This window comes from Sapajus apella, unplaced genomic scaffold (genome assembly GCF_009761245.1).
Source record: "Sapajus apella isolate SASKATOON/1434 unplaced genomic scaffold, GSC_monkey_1.0 scaffold18, whole genome shotgun sequence".
Lineage (NCBI taxonomy): Eukaryota > Metazoa > Chordata > Mammalia > Primates > Cebidae > Sapajus > Sapajus apella.
The window spans coordinates 22,635,169-22,659,295 of record NW_022436958.1 but is presented as its reverse complement, the minus strand read 5'-3'; the positions used below and the strand labels follow the sequence as shown (position 1 = coordinate 22,659,295).

General features: G+C 42.9%; 1 protein-coding gene across 12 annotated transcripts in view; it reads right to left on the bottom strand.

The window, feature by feature from the left end:
• TANC1 (tetratricopeptide repeat, ankyrin repeat and coiled-coil containing 1) overlaps nt 1-24,127 on the bottom strand; it is a 267,662-nt gene that overhangs the window by 91,249 nt on the left and 152,286 nt on the right. For 10 of the 12 annotated variants that reach the window (XM_032286481.1, XM_032286476.1, XM_032286480.1 and 7 more), the window contains one exon: nt 4,462-4,566. In XM_032286481.1, the coding sequence (XP_032142372.1) occupies nt 4,462-4,566 (105 nt within the window). Of the gene's footprint in view, nt 1-4,461; nt 4,567-4,646; nt 5,847-24,127 lie in introns of those variants that run through there. The other 2 variants (XM_032286485.1, XM_032286487.1) reach the window with 2 other exon arrangements.

Genomic DNA, 24,127 nt, shown 5'->3' with positions numbered 1-24,127 from the left:
AGGAAAGGAAGAAAAAGAAAGAAAGAAGAAAGAAAAGAAAAGAGAGAGAGAGAGAGAGAGGAAGGAAGGGAGGGAGGGAGAGAGGAAGGGAGGGCCTCTGTCTGCTGAACTCCTAATTCATCACAAAGCTTGGATTAGTCACCACTTTCTTCTTTATTATAGTCACTCTGTATATAGTTCTCTAATCCCCTGCCAGACTCTAAGGCTTCATGAAGACAGGACCCATGCCTGATAAGCCATCTCAAATAGCATCTAGCATAGTGCTTTTCACAGCATAGAAGTTTAATACTTATTCAAGGAAATGCAGAATGAATGGATACACTACTTCCAAGAGGCTCTCTTCTATGTGCATATACCAGGTATGCCCCTTTTCTGTACTTCCATCAAATAAAACCTCATTCAACCGTTGGCTGAAATGGTACACTGCCATTCTAAGAAGCTGAAAACTAAAGATAAAGCAGGATTGACATTACCTCTTGCAAAAGAAAGGGTTTTAAGAAATAAAACATGACTATGCATTTTCTTCAATCATACTTTTTTCGTTTTTTTTTTTTTTTTTGATAGAAAGACACACTCTGTCTCCCAGTTTGCAGCGCGATGATGTGATCATGGCTTACTGCAGCTTCCACCTCCCTGGCTCAAGCAATCCTCTCACCCCAGCATCCTGAGTAGTTGGGACTACAGGCACGCACCACCATGCCTGGCTAATTTTTTTTTTTTTTTTATTTTTTTTTTGTAGATAGGTGGTCTCGCTACATTGTCCAGGCTGGTATCAAACTCTTGGGCTCAAGTGATCCTCCTGCCTTGGCCTCCCAAAGTGCTAGGATTATAATCGTGAGCCACCACACTCAGCCCCATTACGCTTTATACCTCCTTAATCCTCTATATCTGTTTGACTGTCTAAAATGGTAATAAGGTGTCAAAATATTTATTTAAGCATATAACTAAAGACCCCTTCCTCCCAGAAGTTAGTTTCGCATTGAATTATTCTGTTTCATATGTGTTAGTTTTATTTGCTAGTTAGACTGCAAGGAAAAATGTTTCATCATTGACTGTCACAAAGATATCGTTTAAAAAAAAAAGTTGCATCATATTTTGAGATTGATCTTCACAGAGCAGTGACTCATGAGACTAAAAACTTTCTCACCCTTCCTCAAAGCTTGCTCAAGTAGCTAGAGATATATTGATGTAAACCTAAATAAATTATGGTTGTCCCTAAATCAAAGAAATAAAGCTGTGAATCCTGTTATAACAATCATCTCTAATTTATCTGGATTTTTTCCCCCTTAAGGTAGATATTTTGTGAGTAAATCAGTTGCCCCCTAAACAGTATGTTGATTTAGCAATAGGAAGCTTACTTATTAAGAACTTACTCTATCTGACACACAGCTTATTAGAACCATTTGACAGGAAAATGGGCTTTGCATTTTGTTTGACGGCTTTATTAAGTCATCAGTTTTTGCAAGAGTAGAAAACGCTGTGTTTCGAAAATATTTTAAAATACTAATAATGTTTTTTCCTAAAAGATGTTTCCAGGTAGATACTAACATCATTATTTATTTATTATTTTTTAAAGAGACAAGGTCTCACTATGCTGCTCAGGCTGGTCTCAAACTCCCAGTCTCAATCAATCTTCATGCCTTGGCCCCTTGAATCACTGAAATTACAGGTGTGAGCCACAGTGCCCAGCTTGCAAGCTTTAACAAAGAGGTTCTTTACTTATTAAAAAAAATTCATCTTATATCACCGAACCACACTTTCCAGAAGGCTAAACCATGCATCACACATAAATGCAATTACCTAGAAATTAATAAGCAAATTCAAAACATTCTTCGTTTGTTTTCCTTTGATTTAACTTCCAAACAGACAGCTAAGAATCAAGAGTTGACGGAGCTACACAACCAAAGCAAAAGTGAGGCAGGAAAGAGTATTTCAAGCATTTAGAAATAAGCTGATATTTCACAAGTCTATGGGAAATTTCCAAAGCACGTCCCAAGGAGCTGTTTTCAGTGGAGTGTTAGTATGGTGAATACTGGCATGCTATTATTGACAGCACTCAGAAGTGTCTTAGAAACCTAAACAAGAATGTCCAAAGGAAATATAGATAACAGAAGACCACATTTTAAAGTAAAACTTAAGTGATGATGCTGATATTAAACTCTGAAAATGAGGGTTTGCCCATCATGCATCTGTACACACCTGGATTAGCACTCAAACTCAATTAGTTTTAGTTGGCTCCATAGTTTCCTTTGGGTTCAATGATCTGGATAAAACTTACACTTTGATATGGTAGACTTAATTAACCCCACTGAAATTTAAGGGACTCCATGGGGATTACAAAACACACCATTCTATACTAATTGTCCTATTCATCTTTGTTAGGCAGCCTCCTCATCAACCAAGAGAAAGATCACTGTGCTGCAGCTTCCACCAACATCATGGCTATCTTCGGGCAAGACTATGCGCCCACAGACATGAACTGTACCTCCTACCCAGACACCTAACATAAATGAAAACATACCCTGTTTCTTAATTTCAGATGAAACCGAAACATCTGGTCCTGTACTTGCAGGCCATAGATCTTATAATTTTGGTCCCCCATGGAGACTGAAGATGCCGAATCAGAGAGCTCAGGTCTCAGGAGTGAGCACATATGCAAACTTCAGGCCACTCCAGCAAGACCAATCGCTGCATTTGAAATTTAGCTCAGCCCACAGCCAAGCATAAGAAGGCTTCCTTTCGCCAAGAAAGGTGGCCAATTCCGCCTTGAGCAAGGGGAGAACAGTTAACAATGGGAACTATTTATAACCTTTCTTTGCCTAATAAAAATCCCAATTTTTCCCCCACACCCACACCAGGAAGAGTCCTAATCCCCATACAGAACCCTCAACGATACTCCCAGCCAGGGAGGAAGAGGTTACATAATGGAGTCTAGGCCAGCCAAAATGCCAGAGGCATAAGTGACCAGGGCTACAAACGCTTTGGTGGGTGGGGATGAAGGGAAAGGGTAGGTAGGAGGCTTAATCTGAGTCGAGCAGACAGCTTGGACATTTGATGACCGATATTCACCACGGAGAGATAGATTTTTACTTTCCTTTCAAGACAAAAAGGAGGAACAGAACAGACAGCCCACCCACGTGAATGTACAACCAAGAGAGATCTCATGTACCAGCAGTTGGCTGTCCAACCAGACACCACTGTGGACTCTCCACCTTCAGTAGCAACACTCGGTGTGCACAAATCCTCAGCTCAAATCCTCTTCCCTCAACCACACAATGAGTGCCTGGACAGAAAGGAAGAGGGTGGGATTTCTCATGCCGGGACACCTGCAATAGCACCTCTTGCCTGCCCAGAGGGCCCAGTACCCCACCCCTTCTCTTCCCCGTGTCCCAAACTCCCCTTCCCTTCCCAATATTCAGCTTCTGCCGATCCTTTCTCATTTTTAGCTGTATTTTTACCACCACTCCACTATATTGTGTTCCCATGTCCTTCTTATTACCCACTCCCTGCCATACAGCACCAGCAACACAAAAGGCACACACAGGGATTAGAACATAAAGGGGCTATATCTCCCACCATCCACAATTAGGCAGAGGAGGGTGCCAGGTATGCCAAAGTAAAAATATGGCTGAGTTCTCTCTCCCAAGTTCTCTTTCAGCATTGCTACATAAACTTGTGTCCACACTTAGGATAAAGCAAGCCCCATTACCTACAACATTCCCAGACCCAAGTTTCTGCAAGAAAACTGGGTGGAAATTCAAAACACCCAAATTAAATGCACGAGAGATGAGCTGAGGACTCCCCAGGAAGGAACAAACAGATAAATTATTGAATTGATGTTTTAAAATAAACAACTATGAATAATTAAAAGCTACAAATTTGTAATGTCACACATATTTCCAGGTATAATATATACATATAAAATGTCTTTAAAATGCTTCCATCAATTTGGATTTTTTTTTTTTTTTTTTTTTTTCTCCTACTTTAACATCCCCTAAAAAAAAATTTTAGATGTTAAAAAAAAAAAGCAGCTTTCAAAAGACATGAATTTTTTTTTTTTAAAGCTAGCAATTATATGCTTCTTCCAGTTAAAGTTTCAGCTTTTCAGCCAAAGCCTGTTGTTGACTTTTCTCAAGCAGTAGAATATTAACAAAACAAAATCTTGGAAGCAATCTACTGGCTTCCTATTCTCCAAGACCGGGTAGGTCAAATTTCAGAGGAAACAGGACTCAACCCTTAACAATGCATACGTACCCACTTAACTACTTCTACGCTGGGCATATAATTCCAAGAATTTGCATCAGCTAAACAGATCTCTGTAACTGTCGAAGGGGAAAAAACCTCCCAAATACATTCTCAGCAAAGCAGTACTGTGAGGGGCACTCAAGTTGCATTGAGAAATGAAGTGTCGTGGTATAAAATCTTTGGTGAGGGGAAGGAAATCACTGAAAACATTCTTACCATGCTCATCAGGCTCTGTTGGCTTGGATACTTCTCTGAACGGCATTATAACTGCATCTCCAGGCACTCTGGGACTTTCCACATACTTGGGCTTCCTGACGGGACCTGCAGCGGGAAAGATCTGAGTGTGGCTAATTTTTTCCAGATGCAAACAAAGGCTTGGAATGTACAGTGTGTGTCCTTACCAGGACCCAAATATGCCTAGAGGAAGAGCCAGTCCCTTCCCCTCCCTTACACACACACACACACACACACACACACACACACACACACACACACACACAGTCACTTCAGTACAGACAAGGGAACGTCCAGTCTGGGCTGCCGAAGAAGAAAAGGGTAAGCTTGGATTTGAGAATGTAAACCCTAATAAAAACAAAAGCTGCTCTCTTGCTGTGAAGTCGCTACAGCTGTCTTTGCTGGTCAAATGGGTGATTCTGACATGTTCAAAGCTGGGTGGCTTATGATGAAGGATTTCATAATTTTCCTCTAACTGGGACAAGGATGGGACAAAGACAATTTGATTGCTTGGTATCTCTAAAGTCAGGAGGCAAGGATTACAAACAGCTGGCCTGTAACAGCAACACCCTCTGTGCACCAGCCGCAAGAATGCAGGCATCTTATCTGGCTGGTGACGCACAGTAACTGTGTGGGGCACAGCAGCCAGCCAGCAAGGGGGTCAGACACACGAGAGACCCACAGGCTTATCTCCCACCTCCTGTCCCTGCAGCCCTGACTTATCATCAGAAAATCCGGAATTCTTAGTAAGACTGGATGGTACCCTCATATACAATGATGCAGCCGTTCTGGAAAACAGTTTGGCAGTTGTTCAAAAGGTTAAGTAAAGAGTTACTACATGGCCATGCAGTTCTACTCCTATGGTAATGTATGTTCACACAAAAAAACTTGTACACAAATGCTCATAGTAACGCCATTTATACTAGCAAAAGGTACATCAAATGGTGACAACAAATTGTGCTTTGCCCATACAATGGAGTATTATTGGGCTGTAGAAAGGACTGAAGTACTGATTCGTGCTACAACATGGATGAAGCTTGAAAACATTCTGCTAAGTGAAAGAAGCCAGTCACGGGATCTACATGATTCCATTCATATGTCATGCCCAGAAGAGGCAAATCTTTCAGAAAATATGAATGGTTGCCAGGGCTGGGGATTATGCAGGCTGTGCAGGCCTGTAGGGTAATGGTAAGGGATATGTGGCTTCTTTCTAGAGTGAACAGATGTTCTAAAATTAGGTTGTAGGGAAGGTTGTACAACTCTATGAATATATTTAAAACTACTCTATTGTATGCTTTAAATGGGTGAACTGTATGGATGTGGATTATACCTAAAAAAAACTGCTTAAAAAAAAAAAAAACTAAAGGAGGCAGATCCAAGATGGCTGAATAGAACAGCTCTGGAGTGCAGTTCCCAAGGAGAACAAAGCAGAGGGTGAGTGATCACGGCATTTCCAAGCAAGTTATTACTGCCCACAGACCAGGAGATTCCCAGGCTGAAAAGCACCACAAGTTTCCAGCATGGTGCAGTGGGTCTCCACACAAAAGCTCACACAAATCTGTGTGACTGTTTCAATTGGCGCCTCGGAGACAGAGTCGCCCATTCAACTGAAAAAAAGGGGGCTGAAACAGGGAGTCAGGTGATCTGGCTCGGCAGGTACCACTCAGATAAAGACCAGCAACTTGAAACGCTCTGGACTGAGAGTTTCACAGCAAGCGCAGCTGGACCCAGTACAGTCCAGCTCTGTGGCTGGAAGGGCATCCGTCATTACCAAGGGAGTCTGCCACTACCGAGGCAAGCCACCATTACCGAGGCAGTTCTAACTAAACCTCTTTAAACAAAACCTCAAGGAAGTTCACACAGCAGCTGGGCAGAGCCCACAGCAGTGCAGCAATGCCTCTGCTGGCAGACTGTGACTAGGCTACCTCCTCACTGGGCAGGGCATCTCTGAAAAAAGGCAGCAGAATGACAGGAACTTACAAATAAAGCCCCACCTTCCCAGGACAGAGCACCTGGGAAAAAAGGTGGTTATGAGTTCCACTGCAGCAGACTTAAATGTACCTGCCCAGCAGCTCTGAACGGAACAATGAGGCTCACAGCTCAGCACTTGAACTCCTATAAGGGACAGTCTCAAGCAGCTCCCCAAACCCTGTATATCCAAAGAGACACCTCATAAAGGAGCACTCAGGTTAACATCTGACGAGTATCCTTCTGGGATGAAGATAACAGAAGAAGAAACTGGCAGCAATCCTTACTGTTCTGCAGCCACTGCAAGTGATCCCCAGGCAAGCAGGGCCTGGAGTGAACCTCCAGCAGTCCTACAGCAGAGGGGCCTGACTGTTAGAAGGAAAACGAAAAAACAGAAAGAAATAACTTCATCAACAAAAAAGGACATCCAATCAGAGACCCCATCTGAAAGTCACCAACTACAAAGACCCCAGAAACCAGTGCAAAAAAGGATGAAAACACCCAAAACCATAATGCCTCTCCTCCCCTAAGGTATCACAACTCCTCACCAGCAAGGGAACAAAGCTGGATGGAGAATGAATGTGATGAATTGACAGAAACAGGCTTCAGAAGGTGGGTAATAACAAACTTCTCAGAGCTAAAAGAAAATGTTCTAACCCAATGCAAAGAAACTAAGAACCTTGAAAAAAGGTTTAACAAAATGCTAATGAGAATAAACAGCTTAGAGAAGAATATAAATGACTTGATGGAGCTGAAAAACATAACACAAGAACTTCGAGAAGCATACACAAGTTTCAATAGCCAAATCGACCAGGCAGAAGAAAGGATATCAGAGATTGAAGATCAACTCAATGTAATAAAACAAGAAGGTACGATTACAGAAAAAAGAGTGAAAAGAAATAAACGAAGCCTCCAAGAAATATGGGATTATGTGAAAAGACCTAATCTACATTTGATAGGTGTACCTGAAAGTGATGGAGAGAATGAATCCAAGCTGGAAAACACTCTTCAGGATATTATCCAGGAGAACTTCCACAACCTAGCGAGGTAGGCCAATATTCAAGTCCAGGAAATACAGAGAACATCACAAAGATATTCCTCAAGAAGAACAACCCCAAGGCACATAATCGTCAGATTCACCCGGGTTAAAATGAAGGAAAAAATGCTAAGGGCAGCCAGAGAGAAAGGTCAGGTTACCCACAAAGGGAAGCCCATCAGACTCACAGCGGATCTCTCAGCAGAAACCCTACAAGCCAGAAGAGAGTGGGGGCCAATATTCGACATCCTTAAAGAAAAGAATTTTCAACCTAGAATTTCATATCGAGCCAAACTAAGCTTCATAAGCGAAGGAGAAAGAAAATCCTTTACAAACAATTGCTGAGAGATTTCATCACCACCAGGCCTGCCTTATAAGAGCTCCTGAAAGAAGCACTAAACACAGAAAGGAACAACTAGTACCAGCCACTCCAAAAGTGTACCAAATGGTAAACAGCATTAATACAATGAAGAAACTGCATCAACTAACAGGCAAAACAACCAGCTAGCATCAAAATGGCAGGATCAAATTCACACATAACAATATTAACCTTAAATATAAATGGGCTAAATGCCCCAATCAAATGACCCAGACTGGCAAATCGGATAAAAAGTCAAGACCCATCAGTGTGCTGTATTCAGGAAACCCAAGTCACATGCAAGGACACATATAGACTCAAAATAAAGGGATGGAGGAAGATTTGCCAAGAAAATGGAAAGCAAAAAAAAGCAGGAGTTGTAATCCTAGTCAATGATAAAATATATTTTAAACCAACAAACATCAAAAGAAACAAAGGGCATAACATAATGGTAAAAGGATCAATGCAACAAGGAGAGCTAACAATCCTAAATGTATGCACACCCAATACAGGAGCACCCAGATACATAAAGCAAGTTCCTAGTGACCTACAAAGAGACTCAGACTCCCACACAATAAATAGTGGGAGACTTTAACACTCCACTGTCAATATTAGACAGATCAATGAAACAGAGAATTAACAAGGATATCCAGGACTTGAACTCAGATCTGGACCAAGCAAACCTAAGAGACATCTACAGAACTTTCCACCCCAAATCCACAGAATATACATTCTTCTCAGCACCACATCACACCTACTCTAAAACTGACCACATAATTGGAAGTAAATCACTCCTCAGCAAATGCAAAGAATGGAAATCATAACAGTCTCTCAGACCACAGTGCAATCAAATTAGAACTCAGGATCAGGAAACTAACTCAGAAACGCACAACTTCATGGAAACTGAACAATTGGCTTTTGAATGTTGACTGGATAAACAAGGAAATGAAGTCAGAAATAAAGATGTTCTTCCAAACCAAGGAGAATGAAGACACAACATACCAGAATCCCTGAGACACATTTAAAGCAGTGTCTAGAGGAAAATTTATAGCAATAAATGCCCACATGAGAAGCAAGGAAAGATCTAAAACTGACATCCTATCATCAAAATTGAAAGAGCTAGAGGAGCAAGACTCAAGAAACTCAAAAGCTAGCAGAAGACAGAAAATAACTAAGATTGGAGCAGAACTGAAGGAGACACAGACACAAAAAACCCTTCAAAAAAAAATCAATAAATCCAGGAGCTGGTTTTTTGAAAAGATCAACAAAATAGACAGACTGCTAGCCAGATTAATAAAAAAGAAAAGAGAAGAATCAAATAGATGCAATGAAAAATGATAAAGGGGATATCACCACCTATTCCACAGAAATATAAACTACCATCAGAGATTACTACAAACAACTCTATGCACATAAACCAGTAAACCTGGAAGAAATGGATAAATTCCTGGACATTTGCACCCCCGCAAGCCTAAACCAGGAAGAAGTTGAAACCCTGAATAGACCAATAACAAAGGCTGAAGTTGAGATAGCAATTAATAGCCTATCAACCAAAAAAAGTCCAGGTCCAGATGGATTCACAGCTGAATTCTACCAGACATACAAAGAGAAGCTGGTACCACTCCTTCTGAAATTATTCCAAACAATCCAAAAAGAGGAAATCCTTCCCAAATCATTTTATGAGACCAACATCATCCTGATACCAAAACCCGCAGAGACTCAACAACAACAAAAAACTTCAGGCCAATATCCATGATGAACACAGATGCAAAAATCTTCAATAAAATACTGGCAAACCGATTGCAACAGCACATCAAAAAGCTTATCCATCACAATCAAGTAGGCTTCATTCCAGGGATGCAAGTCTGGTTCAACATTATGCAAGTCTATAAACATAACTCATCACATAAACAGAACCAAAGACAAAAACCACATGATTATCTCAACAGATGCAGAGAAGGCCTTCAACAAAATTCAACAGCCCTTTATGATTAAAAAAACTCTCAATAACTAGGTATCAATGGAAAGTATCTCAAAATAATAAAACCTATTTATGACAAACCCACAGCCAATATCATACTGAATGGGCAAAAACTGGAAGCATTGCCTTTGAAACCTGGCACTAGACAACGATGTCCTCTCTCACCCCTCCTATTCCATATAGTATTGGAAGTTCAAGCCAGAGCAATCAGGCAAGAAAAAGAAATAAAGGGTACTCAATTAGGAAAGGAAGAAGTCAAATTGTCTCTATTTGTAGACGACATGATTATATATTTAGAAGGCCCCCTTGTCTCAGCCCGAAATCTCCTTAAACTGACAAGCAACTTCAGCAAAGTCTCAGGATACAAAATCAATGTCAATGTGCAAAAATCACAAGCATTCCTATACACCAATAACAGACTAACAGAGAGCCAAATCATGAGCAAACTCCCATTCACAATTGCTACAAGGAGAATAAAATACCTAGGAATACAACTAACAAAGGATGTAAAGGACCTCTTCAAGGAGAACTACAAACCACTGCTCAAGGAAATAAGAGAGGACACAAAGATGGAAAAACAGTCCATGCTCATGGTTAGGAAGAATCAATACCGTGAAAATGGCCATACTCTCCAAAGTAATTTATAGATTCAATGTTATCCCCATCAAACTACCTATGATCCTCTTCACAGAAATGGAAAAAAACCCAAAAAACCTAAAACTTCAGATGGAACCAAAAGAGAGCCTGCATAGCCAAGGCAATTCTAAGCAAATAGAACAAAGCTGGAGGCATCACACTACCTGACTTCAAACTATACTACAAGGGTACAGTAATCAAAACAGCATGGTTCTGGTACCAAAACAGAGATACAGACCAATGGAAAAGAACAGAGGCCTCAGAGGCAGCACCACACGTCTACAACCATCTGATCTTTGACAAACCTGACAAAAACAAGCAATAAATGGTGTTGAGAAAACTGGCTAGCCATGTGCAGAAAGCAGAAACTGGATCCCTTTCTGACACCTTGTACTAAAAGTAACTCCAGATGGATTAAAGACTTAAACATAAGACCTAACACCATAAAATCCCGGGAAGAAAATCTAGGCAAAACCATTCAGGACATAGGCATAGGCAAGGACTTCATGACTAAAACACCAAAAGCATTGGCAACAAAAGCCAAAATAGATAAATGGGACCTAATTAAACTCCAGGGCTTCTGTACAGCAAAGGAAACAATCATTAGAGTGAACTGGCAACCAACAGAATGGGAAAAAATTTTTGCCATCTACCCGTCTGACAAAGGGCTAATATCCAGAATCTACAAACAACTAAAATAGATTTACACGAAAAAAACAAACGCATTCAAAAGTGGGTGAAGGACATAAACAGATACTTTTCAAAAGAAGACATATATGAGGCCAAGAAACATATGAAAAAACGCTCATCATCACTAGTCATTAGAGAAATGCAAATCAAAACCACATTGAGATACCATCTCATGCCAGTTAGAATGGCGATCATTAAAAAATCTGGAGACAATAGATGTTGGAGATGATGTGGAGAAACAGAAACACTCTTACACAGTTGGTGGGAGTGTAAATTAGTTCAACCATTGTGGAAGACAGTGTGGCAATTTCTCAAGGATCTAGAAATAGAAATTCCATTTGACCCAGCAATCCTATTACAGGTACTGGGTATATCCCCAAAGAACTATAAATCATTCTAGTGTAAAGACACATGCACACGTATCTTTGTCACAGCCCTGTTTGCAATAGCAAAGACCTGGAACCAACCCAAATGCCCATCAATGACAGACTGGACAAGGAAAATGTGGCACATATACACCATGGAATACTATGCAGCCATAAAAAACGATGAGTTCATGTCCTTTGTAGGGACTTGGATGAATCTGGAAACCTTCATCTCAGCAAACTGACACAAGAACAGAAAACCAAACACTGCATGTTCTCACTGATAGGCGGGTGTTATACAATGAGAACACATGGACTCAAGGAGAGAAGCATCACACACTGGGGGCAGTTGTGGGGGGTTAGGGGAGGGACAGTGGTGGGTGGGAAGGGTGGGGAGGGATAACATGGGTAGAAATGCCGGATACAGTATGCACCTATGCAACAACCCTGCATGCCCTTCACATGTACCCCAGAACCTAAAGTAAAATAAAAATAAATAAAATTTAAAAAATTACAAAGCTAGATGCAGTGGCTCACACCTGTAATTCTAGCACTTAGGGAGGCCAATGCAGAAGGATCACTTAAGCCCCGGAATTTGAGACCAGCCTGGGCAACACAGTGAAGATCCTGTCTCTATAAAAAATGAACAAAATTAGTTGGGTGTAGTGGTATGTGTCTATAGTCCCAGATACTCAGGAGGCTGAAGTGGGAGAATCACTTGAGCCCAGGAGGTAAAGGCTGCAGGGAGCCGAGATCACACTACTGCATTCTAGCCTGGGTGACAGGGTGAGACCCTGTCTCAAAGAAAAAAGAAAGAAAATACTGCCTATTCTGTTACATTTTGGTCCAAGATCATCCCCTTGATTCTTGTTTTCCTTGGTTGCCTTAAAGTGGCTTTTAGCAAGACTACGGAGATAGGAAACATTTTACATCAGTCAGAGAAGGGCTCGTGGAGGACATACAGGCAGGAGTCTACAACTCTCCCCTCTTCTGAGCTCTGGGCCATAGCCCTGACAGTCCCAGGGCCCTAGTTCTGCCACTGCATCATGATGGGGTGATACAGACAGAACATCCTTCTTCGGTCTCAAATGCCTTCTGCATCTAAGAAATTCTGTTCAAAATATGGTTTATGGTGAGAGATGCTGCCATCTAAAGGCATATTGTAAAAGCATTTACACTATAAAAATAATCCAATTCCTAGCCAGCTACGTGGATGTACTACATCTTAAACCAGACTGTTATCAAATAAGCTAATAGTATTTTACAAATAAGAATGGTATTTCAAACTTTAGGAACCATGGTTTTTAAATGATTTGTGTAGTATTTAATGGCTGTCTGCATAATTTAACCATGTCATAAAGGGACTTTTAAAAAGATTAAAATGGAATTGTTATGGGAAGAGGAAACATAATTGCAATATAAGTGTAGGACGTAGGCTATTCAACAGTATCCAGACTTTACAACATATATATATCCACATGTAAACACGCATAGGGAAAAAGACCTGTGGGGGTTTGGAGGTGGAGCTAAACTATCTGCTGTGTAAGAGACAAACTGGAAAGAAGGGACTGAATAGGACAGATACAAATGGAACCAATTAGCTGAGTATGGTGGAGCTTGCCTATCCCAGCTACTCAGGAGGCTGAGGCAGGAGGGTCTCATGATTTGAGGAGCTGGAGTCTACAGTAAGCCGTGATCGCAAAACTGCCCTGCAGCCAAGGTGACACAGCAAGACTCCAGCTCAAAGAAAAAAAAAAAAAAGAGGAACCAAAGACAAGAACCCATATACACTTTTGGTTTCCCACCTACTCCCTAGGTTAAAATAGACTACTGACACCTTTTCCTTTCATCTGCCCTCATCCATTGGAAGGACCTAGGGAGGTAAAGCTCTTTGTTATTACTGCCTGATGACGTGCCCAACGAGCAGGCATGGCCACTGCTCAAGAGGTTGCCTGTATTTCAGCTCCCCTCAACTCTTCAGGGTACAGTAATAGCAAATCTAAAGAGATCTATTTCCGAGTTCCAATCTACCTACCAAATAGAGTCCTTCAAAATTATTCTCTAATAGTAAGCATTTTCTTAAAATGTGGGCTATTTCATGAGTGTACAATGGTTATTGTAAATGGCTGGATCCTGGAACCCAGTGTCACCCAGAGCCTTCAGAAAGCATCCATGTGCCTGCCTGTTTAACTGCCTTGAAACGGTTCTATTTAGATGCAACCCCAAACTCTAAAAAGACTCAACCCCAAAAAGCCAAGATGTTCAACGCAGGGGACTCACGAGTTGGGCAGACCTAGGTTCAAATACTGTACCCAGGCCTGGCACGGTGCCTCATGCCTGTAATCCTAGCACTTTTGGAGGCCAAGGTGGATAGACTGGTTGAGCTCACGAGTTCGAGACCAATCTGGGCAACATAGCGAAATCCTGTCTCTACTAAAAAAAAAAAAAAATTAGCTGAGCGTGGTGGCATGTGCCTGTAGTCCCAGCTACTCCGGAGGCTGAGGCACAAGAATCGCTTGAACCAGGGAGACCGAGGTTGCAGTGAGCTGAGATCACACCACTGCACTCCAACCTGGACAACAAAGTAAGACTGTCTAAAAACAAACAAACAAACAAAACTGTACCCTTCCCTCCTCATGTCTCCTAACTCAGGACTTACTATGTCCCAGACTCTAAAGGTGAGTGAGTGAGCCTCTTGCTACAAGGGAAAATCCATACAAAAAGACCAGGCCCACCTGGTTCCCAGGCACAGTAAATCACAGTAATGTCACATACAAAAGGAGAACTAGAATATACCAAAGCAAGTTAAACATGCATTTCATGTCACACAAGGCAAAGCACGCACATACATTAATTCACTCATTCTTAATAACTCTGGGAGAAAAGTACAATTTTCCCCATTTTTAGGTCAGGAAACTGAGGCTCAAATAAGTTGTTCTTATCTGAACATGGCCCACACATGGCAAATAGGAAGAAATTCACATTTTGGTCTATGCAGTTTTGAAACCCAAGCACTGAATTGCCATTCAGCACTTATAAAGCTATGAAATCTGGAATAAACATGCAATCTAGAAAAAGCCCAGGTGCTGGCTTCCATCATCCAGTCATCAACCTCCATGGATGCTGGCTGCATAGGCAGCAAATCTTTTATTCATTCTACTTGTCTCTGATCTTCCCTAACTTTTACTAGCTGAAATATTAAGTGAATATAAACAACTGTTCTCCTCCATGATTCTTGCATTTAAATTGCTTTTCACAAACAGCTGAACCTCAAATGCTGTAAAACAAGATAAATTTATAGCCATAGGTTTTATAGTCCCCCACAATCACTCATTAGAGAATTTGTGCATACTTTGCATTAAACAGAGCAGATGATACGTGTTTGCCTCCACTCCCTCTCAACACACCATTAAAGTTGCAGTAAAAAGATTAAAGAGGGACTAGCGGGGAAAGGAGAAAGCTACAGGCCAGACACCAAGCCTCTGAAGGTAGGAAACAGATTGCCATGGAACAGGCAGAGCAGAAAGGGGTGGTGGGGGAGGGGGGACGGTGGTGATGAGGGCTTAGCCCAGGCAAGAGCCTTGGGGACAGCAGACCTGTCGGAAGGCAGGGGGCAGGTGACATCCAATAGTGTGGCTGGTTGGAAACTATTCAAGGGAAAGTAAGACCCCCCTCACCCCAGAATTTCTTCTTAAGCCTGGAGCATCCCCTTCCCTCCCTCATCCTGGAGACCAAGTTTTTTCTCTGGAAAGGCTCAATTCTAAGACCATGGAGAGAGATTCAAGAGCTAAACTCATGAGTGTTTTCTTTTCGTGTTTTTACAAACTTGTAACTGCTAAGGAAAAAGTAGATTAAGAAAAATTCCAAGTGCAGACTGATGGGCCCCAGATGTATCTCCCCACCTCTAGCCCCCAGCTATGAGATCTGACAGTCAACCTTACGGGTAATGGCAGGAAGAGATGGGAGGATTCATCTCAGGGGAAGCTCATCAAGATAAAAAACTCTAAAAATAATCATAGTTGGGGACCCCCTTCCCCCCAAGAAATGGAAGATCCCTGACCATGATGCTACAGCACAGCTCGCCCTCTACATACCCCTTTCAATCAGCCGGTAGCACCTTATATACAAATGAGAAGCCAAGGACCACCAGGCAGGTGAGGAAAGACCTACTCTGAAAGACAGCGACTGACGCAGATTGAGAAAGGACCTCTGAGCTGGGCACGGTGGTGCACGCCTGTTGTCCTAGCTACTTGGGAGGACTGCTTGAGCCCAGGAGTTCGAGGCTGCAATGATCTATGATTGTGCCAACCCTGTGTCTTTAAAAAACAAACTGAGGGATGAGAGAAAAGAAATGCCCTACAGAAAGGAAAGCAATACTGCCTCCGTTACACAAAAGGATACTGTGACAAGGGACACTTGGAGCCCGTGATGTGGGCAGCTAGGAAGGCAGGAGCTGCAGAATGAGAACTGCAGGCCACATGGTCAGGAGCCATCAGTCACCAGTGCCGATCTCACACGACCACCTATTAAACCACAATGACACTAATCACTGTGCCATCTATACGGAACACTCCCCAACATGAAGCAGCCACAGTCCTTGTCAACAGAGATCCAGACTGAAAAATCCATCTCCCCAAATTGCTACTCAGGGAAAACTACTGCCTAGTGCCTTTCCACTCACCAAGCATAAGTTACTTTTCATTTCCCCCCTTCACTTAAACCAAGAGCTATAAGGTTAATCCCCTCAAATTAACCAGAATGTAATACTATATAATATTAGCCAGAAAGCATGATATTCCAGCTATTGGGTACGCTTTAAGGCAGGAGGCTCTAAAAAACGAGATAAGACTTGTCTGTGAATAAAAACACAAACAACAGCAACAGGAAATACCGTCAGGCATTAGGGGACAACCAGCTCCTCTAGGAGCCAACACGTCTCCAGGGCTTGGCTCCCAGCCCCACGCCCTCACAGGCACCGATATCCTGCCTCGGCTTTTCCAGCTGTAATGTGCACAGGCTTCAAATGCAGATTCTGACATTCAAGGTGTGGGCTGGGACCACAGACCACACTTCGGCAGCACGAACAGCATCTCTAGGGAAGCCCACTGCTTACCACCCACTCCAGTCAGATCCAAGTGGGGTGCAGTGGCTGTGGGTGGAGCACCGACATGTTCAGTTTACAAGATTTAAGATAAATAGGCATTATTCTCGATCATAAACTAAAGCTACTTCGTCTGAACTCAAGATCCCTCTCATTCCAATTTTCCCCAAGCCGCTGCCCCTCCCCTCACATTCTCCATTATGTGATACAGGAGAAGGCAGATCTCAAAGTTATAAAGGACCCTCAAAATTAAAAACAACAAAGTGCCAAAAATAAGTTCAACAGCCATAAACTCACAGGTACCAAGTATACAGCTTGCAAAAGAAAAAAAAAAAAAAAAACAAAACAAAAAAAAAAAAAACAAGCCAGCGCCTGTCAGCTTCTTTCACTGCAGGGCCTGTGTCAGTCTGGGCGGATGCAGCCTGACCCCTCCCTTCGTCACTCCACTCTGCAGCCCTGAAGGTATGGCAGCACTCTCCCCATTCAGAATTCCGCCTTTACATAAATCTCCAAATAGAATTTCCCGTCGGCCAGTTTTCCTACTCCTTTTGACATTTTAATCACACAGCTGACTATTTTGCTACTTAGAAACTGCCACAGACCAAGTACTTTTTTAAAGGGATGATAGAAATAAACCAAACCCAGCTTTACCTCCAGGCAGTGAAAGGGAGAAGGGCAGGGGTTACTTTTCATTTCTGAGTGCTTCAGTTAAAAATGATTATATATTTATATGAAAGCAATATTTGGGACACACAACACCTGAGGCTACTTATTGCATCTAAAGTAGATCTTACATTTTTCATGACATCTGGAGAGTGTGAAAGGGGGACATTGCGTGTTATCAATCATTTAAGGGATTTTTTAAGCATCCTTAACTTTCACAGTAAAGGTTCCTGCCAATTTTATCTGATCTAGGTTTTCATTCCACATTGGGAAATTTCACAAGATGGGGAAAATAAAGAGATAAGAGAATATTATGGGGGGCAGGGGAAACTTTTGTCACTATGGCAAATGTCATTAAATAGGCAATTCCTGGCTGGGTGTGGTGGCTCATGCCTGTAATTCCAGTACTTTGGGGGGCCGAGGTGGGCATATCACCTTAAGTCAAGAGTTTGAGACCAACCTGACCAACATGGAGAAACTCCATCTCTACTAAAAACACATCATCAGCCGGGTGTGGTGGCGCATGCCTGTAATCCCAGCTTATCGGGAGGCTGAGGGAGGAAAACCACTTGAACACGGGAGGCGGAGATTTGTGGTGATCAGAGATGGTGCCATTGCACAACAACAGCAAAACTCCATCTCAAAAAAAAAAAAAAAGAGGAAAAAAAGGCAGGGAGTGGTGGCTAATGCCTCTAATCCCAGCACTTTGGGAGGTCAAGGCAGGTGGATCACAAGGTCAGGAGTTCGAGTCCAGCCTGGCCAATGTGGTGAAACTCAGCCTCTACTGAAAATACAAAAATTAGCCAGGGATGGTGGCACACACCTGTAATCCCAGCTACTTGGGAGGCTGAGGTGGGAGAATCACTTGAACCTGGGAGGCAGAGATGGCAGTGAGCCAAGATTGTGCCACTGCACTCCAGCCTGGGCAACAAGAGTGAAACTCCATCTCAAAAACAGAAACCAATTCCTAATGGCAAACCGTGATAAACTAACAGATGAGTCTTGAATTTTAAGAAACAAGACATCCCAACAGAGCTTCTAAAGTCTGACCCCTCCTCCTCTAGTACCCCCGCCCCCAAAAGAGTGTTTGGTAGGGGAGGAGAATGAGACAACATGCATTTAGGGACTGCAAAAAGACAACTTGGCCTACCCAAGTCTGCGGCATGAAAGGAGTCTTTGTAACAGGAGCATGGGTTGCTTCCCTGTGGTTTTGTCCCTTGCTAAAGTTGAGGCAGGGCGGGGGGACAGAGGGCACTGCCCAAAGACACTATCTATACAGGGTAAGAGCCTCTTGGGAGGAGTCACTCTGAGGGAAGGAACCAGACAATGCATTGACCCAGGTGGAAAACCCTAGCCAAAGAGGAGGGCAATTTCAAATACAGCCTGGCATCTATCCCTTGGATTTCTCCCATGACAGACAGAAGGGAATTAAATAACCTAAACTGCTGACAGCTCTCCTCCAGAGAATGACAAAAGGCAGTAACATCAACTCCCTCCCACCACCACAACTCCTGGGGGACAGGTTGTGAAGGACAAGGCACCTGGAAAGAGAAGTGCACCAGCTGTCCCAGCAGACACCCCACCCTCTGGGTACTTCCAGAAGCATCCAGGAACACTTTTACAAGGGCCTGGGGCCTTGTATTAAAAGGCAGCGGCAACAGATCAGTGAGATTTGAGTTACTACTACTGGGACCTCATCCTAAGCCAAAGACAGGTGAGATCTAGGGAAATTCAGACTGTAATTCGAGGGAAGAAAAAACAGAAGGCAAGTGAAAAAAATGTGTCACCGGCTGATGGTGAAGAGAATACAAAAATTACCTGATTCCACTCTTAATAAGCCTCCTTTTATTTCAAATACTTTATTTTCAGAGATCCACTGGGAAAGGGTGGACAGCCTTTATTCATTTCTACAACACTTAAGACATTGTGAGGATATAAATGTTCACAATCTAGTAGGCATACAGTGTATGAAAATGGAACCATGCTCCTTTTCAAATTGTATTTTAAGTTCCAGGATACATGTGCAAAATGTGCAGGTTTGTTACATAGGTAAACCTGTGTATGGTGGTTTGCTGCGCCTATCAACCCATCACCTAGGTACTAAGCCCTGCATGCATTAGCTACTTATCCTGATGCTCTCCCACCCTGCACCTCCGACAGGCCCCAATGTGTGTTGTTCCTCTCCATGTGTCTATGTGTTCTCATTGCTTCATCCATGTCCCTACAGAGGACATGATGTCGTTCCTTTTTACGGCTGCATAGTATTCCATGGTGTATATGTACCGCATTTTCTTTATCTAGTTTATCATTGATGGGCATTTAGGTTGATTCCATGTCTTTACTATTGTGAATAGTGCTGCAATAAACATACGTATGCACATGTCTTCACAGAATAATATACATTCTTTTGGGTATATACCAGTGATAAGACTGCTGAGTCAAATGGTGTTTCTGGTTCTAGATCCCTGAGGAATCGCCACACTATCTTCCACAATAGTTGAACTTATATTCCCAGCAACAGTGTAAAAGAGTTCCTGTTCCTCCGCAGCCTCACTAGCACCTGTTTCTTGACTTTTTAATAATCACCATTCTGTCTAACAGGAGATAGTATCTCACTGTGGTTCTGATTTGCATTTCCCTAATGATCAGTGGTGTTGAGCTTTTTTTCATGTTTGTTGGCCACCTAAATGTCTTCGTTTGAGAAGTGTCTGTTCATGTCCTTTGCCCACTTTTTGATGGGTTTTCTTCCTGAAGCCATGCTCCTTTCAATAAGGCACCATTAAAATAAATGTTAACACTTTCAAGTCCCAGTTTGTAGTCTACATGTTTGTAGTATGAGTACAACAAGCTTCTAGTACAACAAAATAAGTTGAGTAACATTTCCGCTTCCAATGCAGCTGGGTTTTTTTTTTTTTTTTTTGAGACGGAGTCTTGTTCTGTCACCCAGGCTGGAGTGCATTTCAAAACACTTCAATATAAACTGGGATATAAATGTATGTCCAGTGGCTGTAATCAACTACCTAAAGGCAATGTGTCATCTTAATCTGGAAGACAGGCTCCAAGAGTAGTTAACCAGCTTTTAATCAAAAAAACCACACTCAAGAGATACTACTGCAAGCCAGTCTGCTACTTATCACCAACCAACAGCAGGTACGTTAATTAGTATATTTTCGGTCAGAAATGGGCTTTCATATTGGTTAAATTACAGCTGTTGGGACATTTTCAGTGGTGAAATTCATGATATTTGAGGTAAGGGGATTGACTGGAAACGTCAGAAACATTCTGCCTGTGTGTCATCCGAGTATAAAAATCTAGCAGGCCAGATCGTAGGAAGCCTCAGAAACCTAAGGCTCAAGTAAGAATGGTGCCCTAGGTTTGATAAGTAAACAGCCCCAGGTCCGGCTGCTGATTTCCAGGAATTATTAGGTCCTTGATATAAAATGGCAGGATAACCTGAATTCTGCCTTTGGTGAGCTGAATTCTATAGCTGTCACTCCAAGATTCCCGTCCCCTCATTCCTGAATCAAACACAATCTGGGTACTGTCATGTAGGGACTCTGCAGATGGAATTAAGAATACTAATTAGATGGCCTTAAAATAGAGTATCCTGGATTATCCAGGTAGGCTTGCTATAATCACACAGACCCTCGGAAGAAGAAGTGAGACGAGGCAGGACGGAGGTCAGACACTGAAGTGTGAGAAGGAAGCCAACTTTCCGGCACTGGAGAGGAAGGAGGGGGCCGCAAACAGGAATGCAGGCAGCCTCTAAAGCTGAGAATAATCCTTAGCTGACAGCCAGTAAAGAAATGGGGACTCAATCCTACAGCCACATGGACTGAATTCTATCCTTCTGAATGAGCATGGAAGCCGTTCATCCCCTAGCCTCACAGAGCACAGCCCTGCTACCATCTTGATTTTGGCCTTAGGAAACCTAGAGAAAGGAGCCAGCTGTGCCTGGACTTCTGTCCTACAGAACTGTGAGATAATAAATTCAAGATAAGCTTGCAGTAATTTCTCAGGGCAGCAGTAACACACTGACACAATGCCTATAAAATACTGTCTCATGTGCTACAGGTAAACACTAAATGCAAGCTGTTGTGAGAGCAGACCTCTGAAAAGGACAAAAGTGGAGACTTACAAGCATATAAAGCAGGTTGTGTGGCTGCGCTGTGGCAGCCTCCTAATAACTCTGTATGGGCAGAACTCCACCCAAGCCTTATTTTCGTTCATGCCTAGTAGTGAGTTCACAGGGAGGAAATCTCTAGCCCTTACTTCCTCTAACTTTTGGTAGTAATTATAATATACCATAAAGAATCTAATACCAGCTAGGTATGGTGGCTCATACCTGTAATCCCTGCACTTTGTGAGGCTGAGGCAGGAGGATCACTTGAGCCCAGGAGTTCAAGACCAGCCTGGGAAGCACAGTGAAAATCCGCCTCTACAAAAAATACAAAAATTAGCTTAGCATGGTGGTGCGTGCCTGTAGTCCCAGCTACTTAGGCAGGGGGAGGGGGTGGGAGGATTGCTTGAGCCTGGCAAGTCAAGGCTGCAGTGAGTCATGTTCGTGCCACTGTAGGTTCATGCCTGAGTGGCAATGTGAGACCCTGTCTCAAAAAAACAAACAAAAATCTTGCAACTGATTTCCTTAGGTTTGTAAGAATGGTTAAGCAAATAGTTACAAATAGTTGAACAACCAGAAACTTTGATTTAAAGATATCCCTGGAAGAAAGATAGATCTTCCTTCCTAGAATGGTTAATTTCAGAGTTTGTCTAAGGAACTCAGAAAGGCCTTAAGTCACAGGGCTCTCGAAGTATTCACACAAGCAGCAAATAAGCCCTACACTGCATGGAGTAACTGACTCCGAAAAGAAGGCAGGGAACTTGAGAACTGTCTTTCCCTGTGGGTTCAGACTGGTCCCTGGGCCAGCGGCAACAGCAGCTTTTCCGGACTTGTTAGACGTGTAAATATCTCAGCCCCTCCCCAGACCACAAAGTGGTTACAATGCCCCACTCACATTTGTTTTTGGTTTTTGCTTTTGAGACAAAATCTCGTTCTGTCACCTAGGCAGTGGTGTGATCTCAGCTCATTGCAACCTCTGCCTCCCAGGTTCAAGTGATTCTTGTGCCTCAGCCTCCTACAGAGAGTCACTACCACGCCCAGCTACGTTGTGTATTTTTAGTAGAAACGGGTTTTACTATGTTGGCCAGGCTGGTCTTGAATGCCTGACCTTAAGTGATCTGCCCGCCTCAGCTTCCCAAAAAGCTGGGATTACAGGCGTGAGCCACCTTGCCCGGCCTCCGACTCAAGTTTGCAAACCACTGGCATGGCCTGTCTGGAATAGCTATGCAAGACCTTGTCCACAGCCTGAGAAAGCTCAAAATTCAAGTATGAAGACAAAACAGAGTGCAATGTTAAGTGACTTGGGGAAAACCGCAGCAGGAGGGAGGAAGATAGTGATTGAGCTGTACCTGAGGTTGGGGGCTCGGGGGAGGGCTGGTGTCACTGAATGGGACCACAGAAGCGGGAGGCAGGGGGTTTTACTCTTTCCATTTCCTAAGTAAAGTAAAAGCAGCTTGAGGAAGAGAACCTTGTCTCTGTTTGGCTTCCTTACAGTGTTTAGCCCAGAGCTATGTACTTAGGTGGGGCACAAATATGTATTTCAACAAGAAAAAGTTCCTTTCTGCTTTTTAAAGTAAGTTACACTCATTTGCTAGAAACTAGTAACATCTAAGAAATCCTGTAATTTGGGAGTATCTTCTCCAATATTTACTCAGTACAGTGGCCACTACAGGGTTCCATTTTATTTCTGTCAGGGCAGGAGATGTGGAAGTAAGGGGAGGGCTGTGAGAGGAGACAGGTGGGGGGTTGGTTGAGGCAGAGTGGAGGGAGCATGGGTCACGGTCCCTTAAAAGGTTCCACCGGTTAGAAGGTGCTCACGACCCCTTCCTAACCAGCCAGGAGAGGGTAAAGGCAAAGCAGTTCTATGTCTCACTCATTAGCACCCTCTCTTTCTACCCTCCACAGTGACCAGGTCAAGACTATCCCAGCTTTTTCCAACAAATCTCTGATGCACGCACATACACATTCCACCCCTCACCCTATACAGGAAGCCCTCGTGTCCTACATCACAGAAAATCTCATGCTGTTCCACCAACAGTATGAGAGTTTCAGTTGCTTGGCATCTTCAGCAGCAGTTTTTACTATATTTTGCTTGTTTTTAAGTTTTAGCCATCCTACAAGGTATCCAATGGTAGCTCATTGCCCAAGCTGGCCCTTTTAATGGTCTCAGTGCAACCTAGTCAGGTTGTAACTACGATCCATAGCTAATCTTTGGACCTAATCTGATTAAACGCATAAATCCTACTAAGAGCAATAATGCTTAGAGGTATTTATAGAGATGCTTGCGTTCTGCATCTCTTTTCCCTGTTCTTGCCCTTGATCACTGCACCCTGATCTTGGCCTGTGAGTACAGGTAGAGGATTCACTTTCTGTGGATGTACATGGATGCATGCCAGAGCAGGTGGGTGTGAGGATGGGGCTGAAGAATTTCTTTCAGATACTCTTTCTGATGTATCTCCACTAAAAATACAAAAGTTAGTCAGGCATGGTGGGAGGCACCTGTAATCCCAGCTACTCAGGAGGCTGAGGAAGGAGAATCACTTGAACCCAGGAGGCAGAGGTTGCAGTGAGCGAAGATTGCACCACTGCACTCCAGCTGGGGTGATAAGGGCTAGGATCCATCTCAAAAAAACAAAAAACAACAAAAGAAAGAAAATGTTTTAGCACCCTACTGCAATTAAGTGCATAAATGACTTCACTTCCCAGCCTCCTTAGCAGCTGGGTCCACAA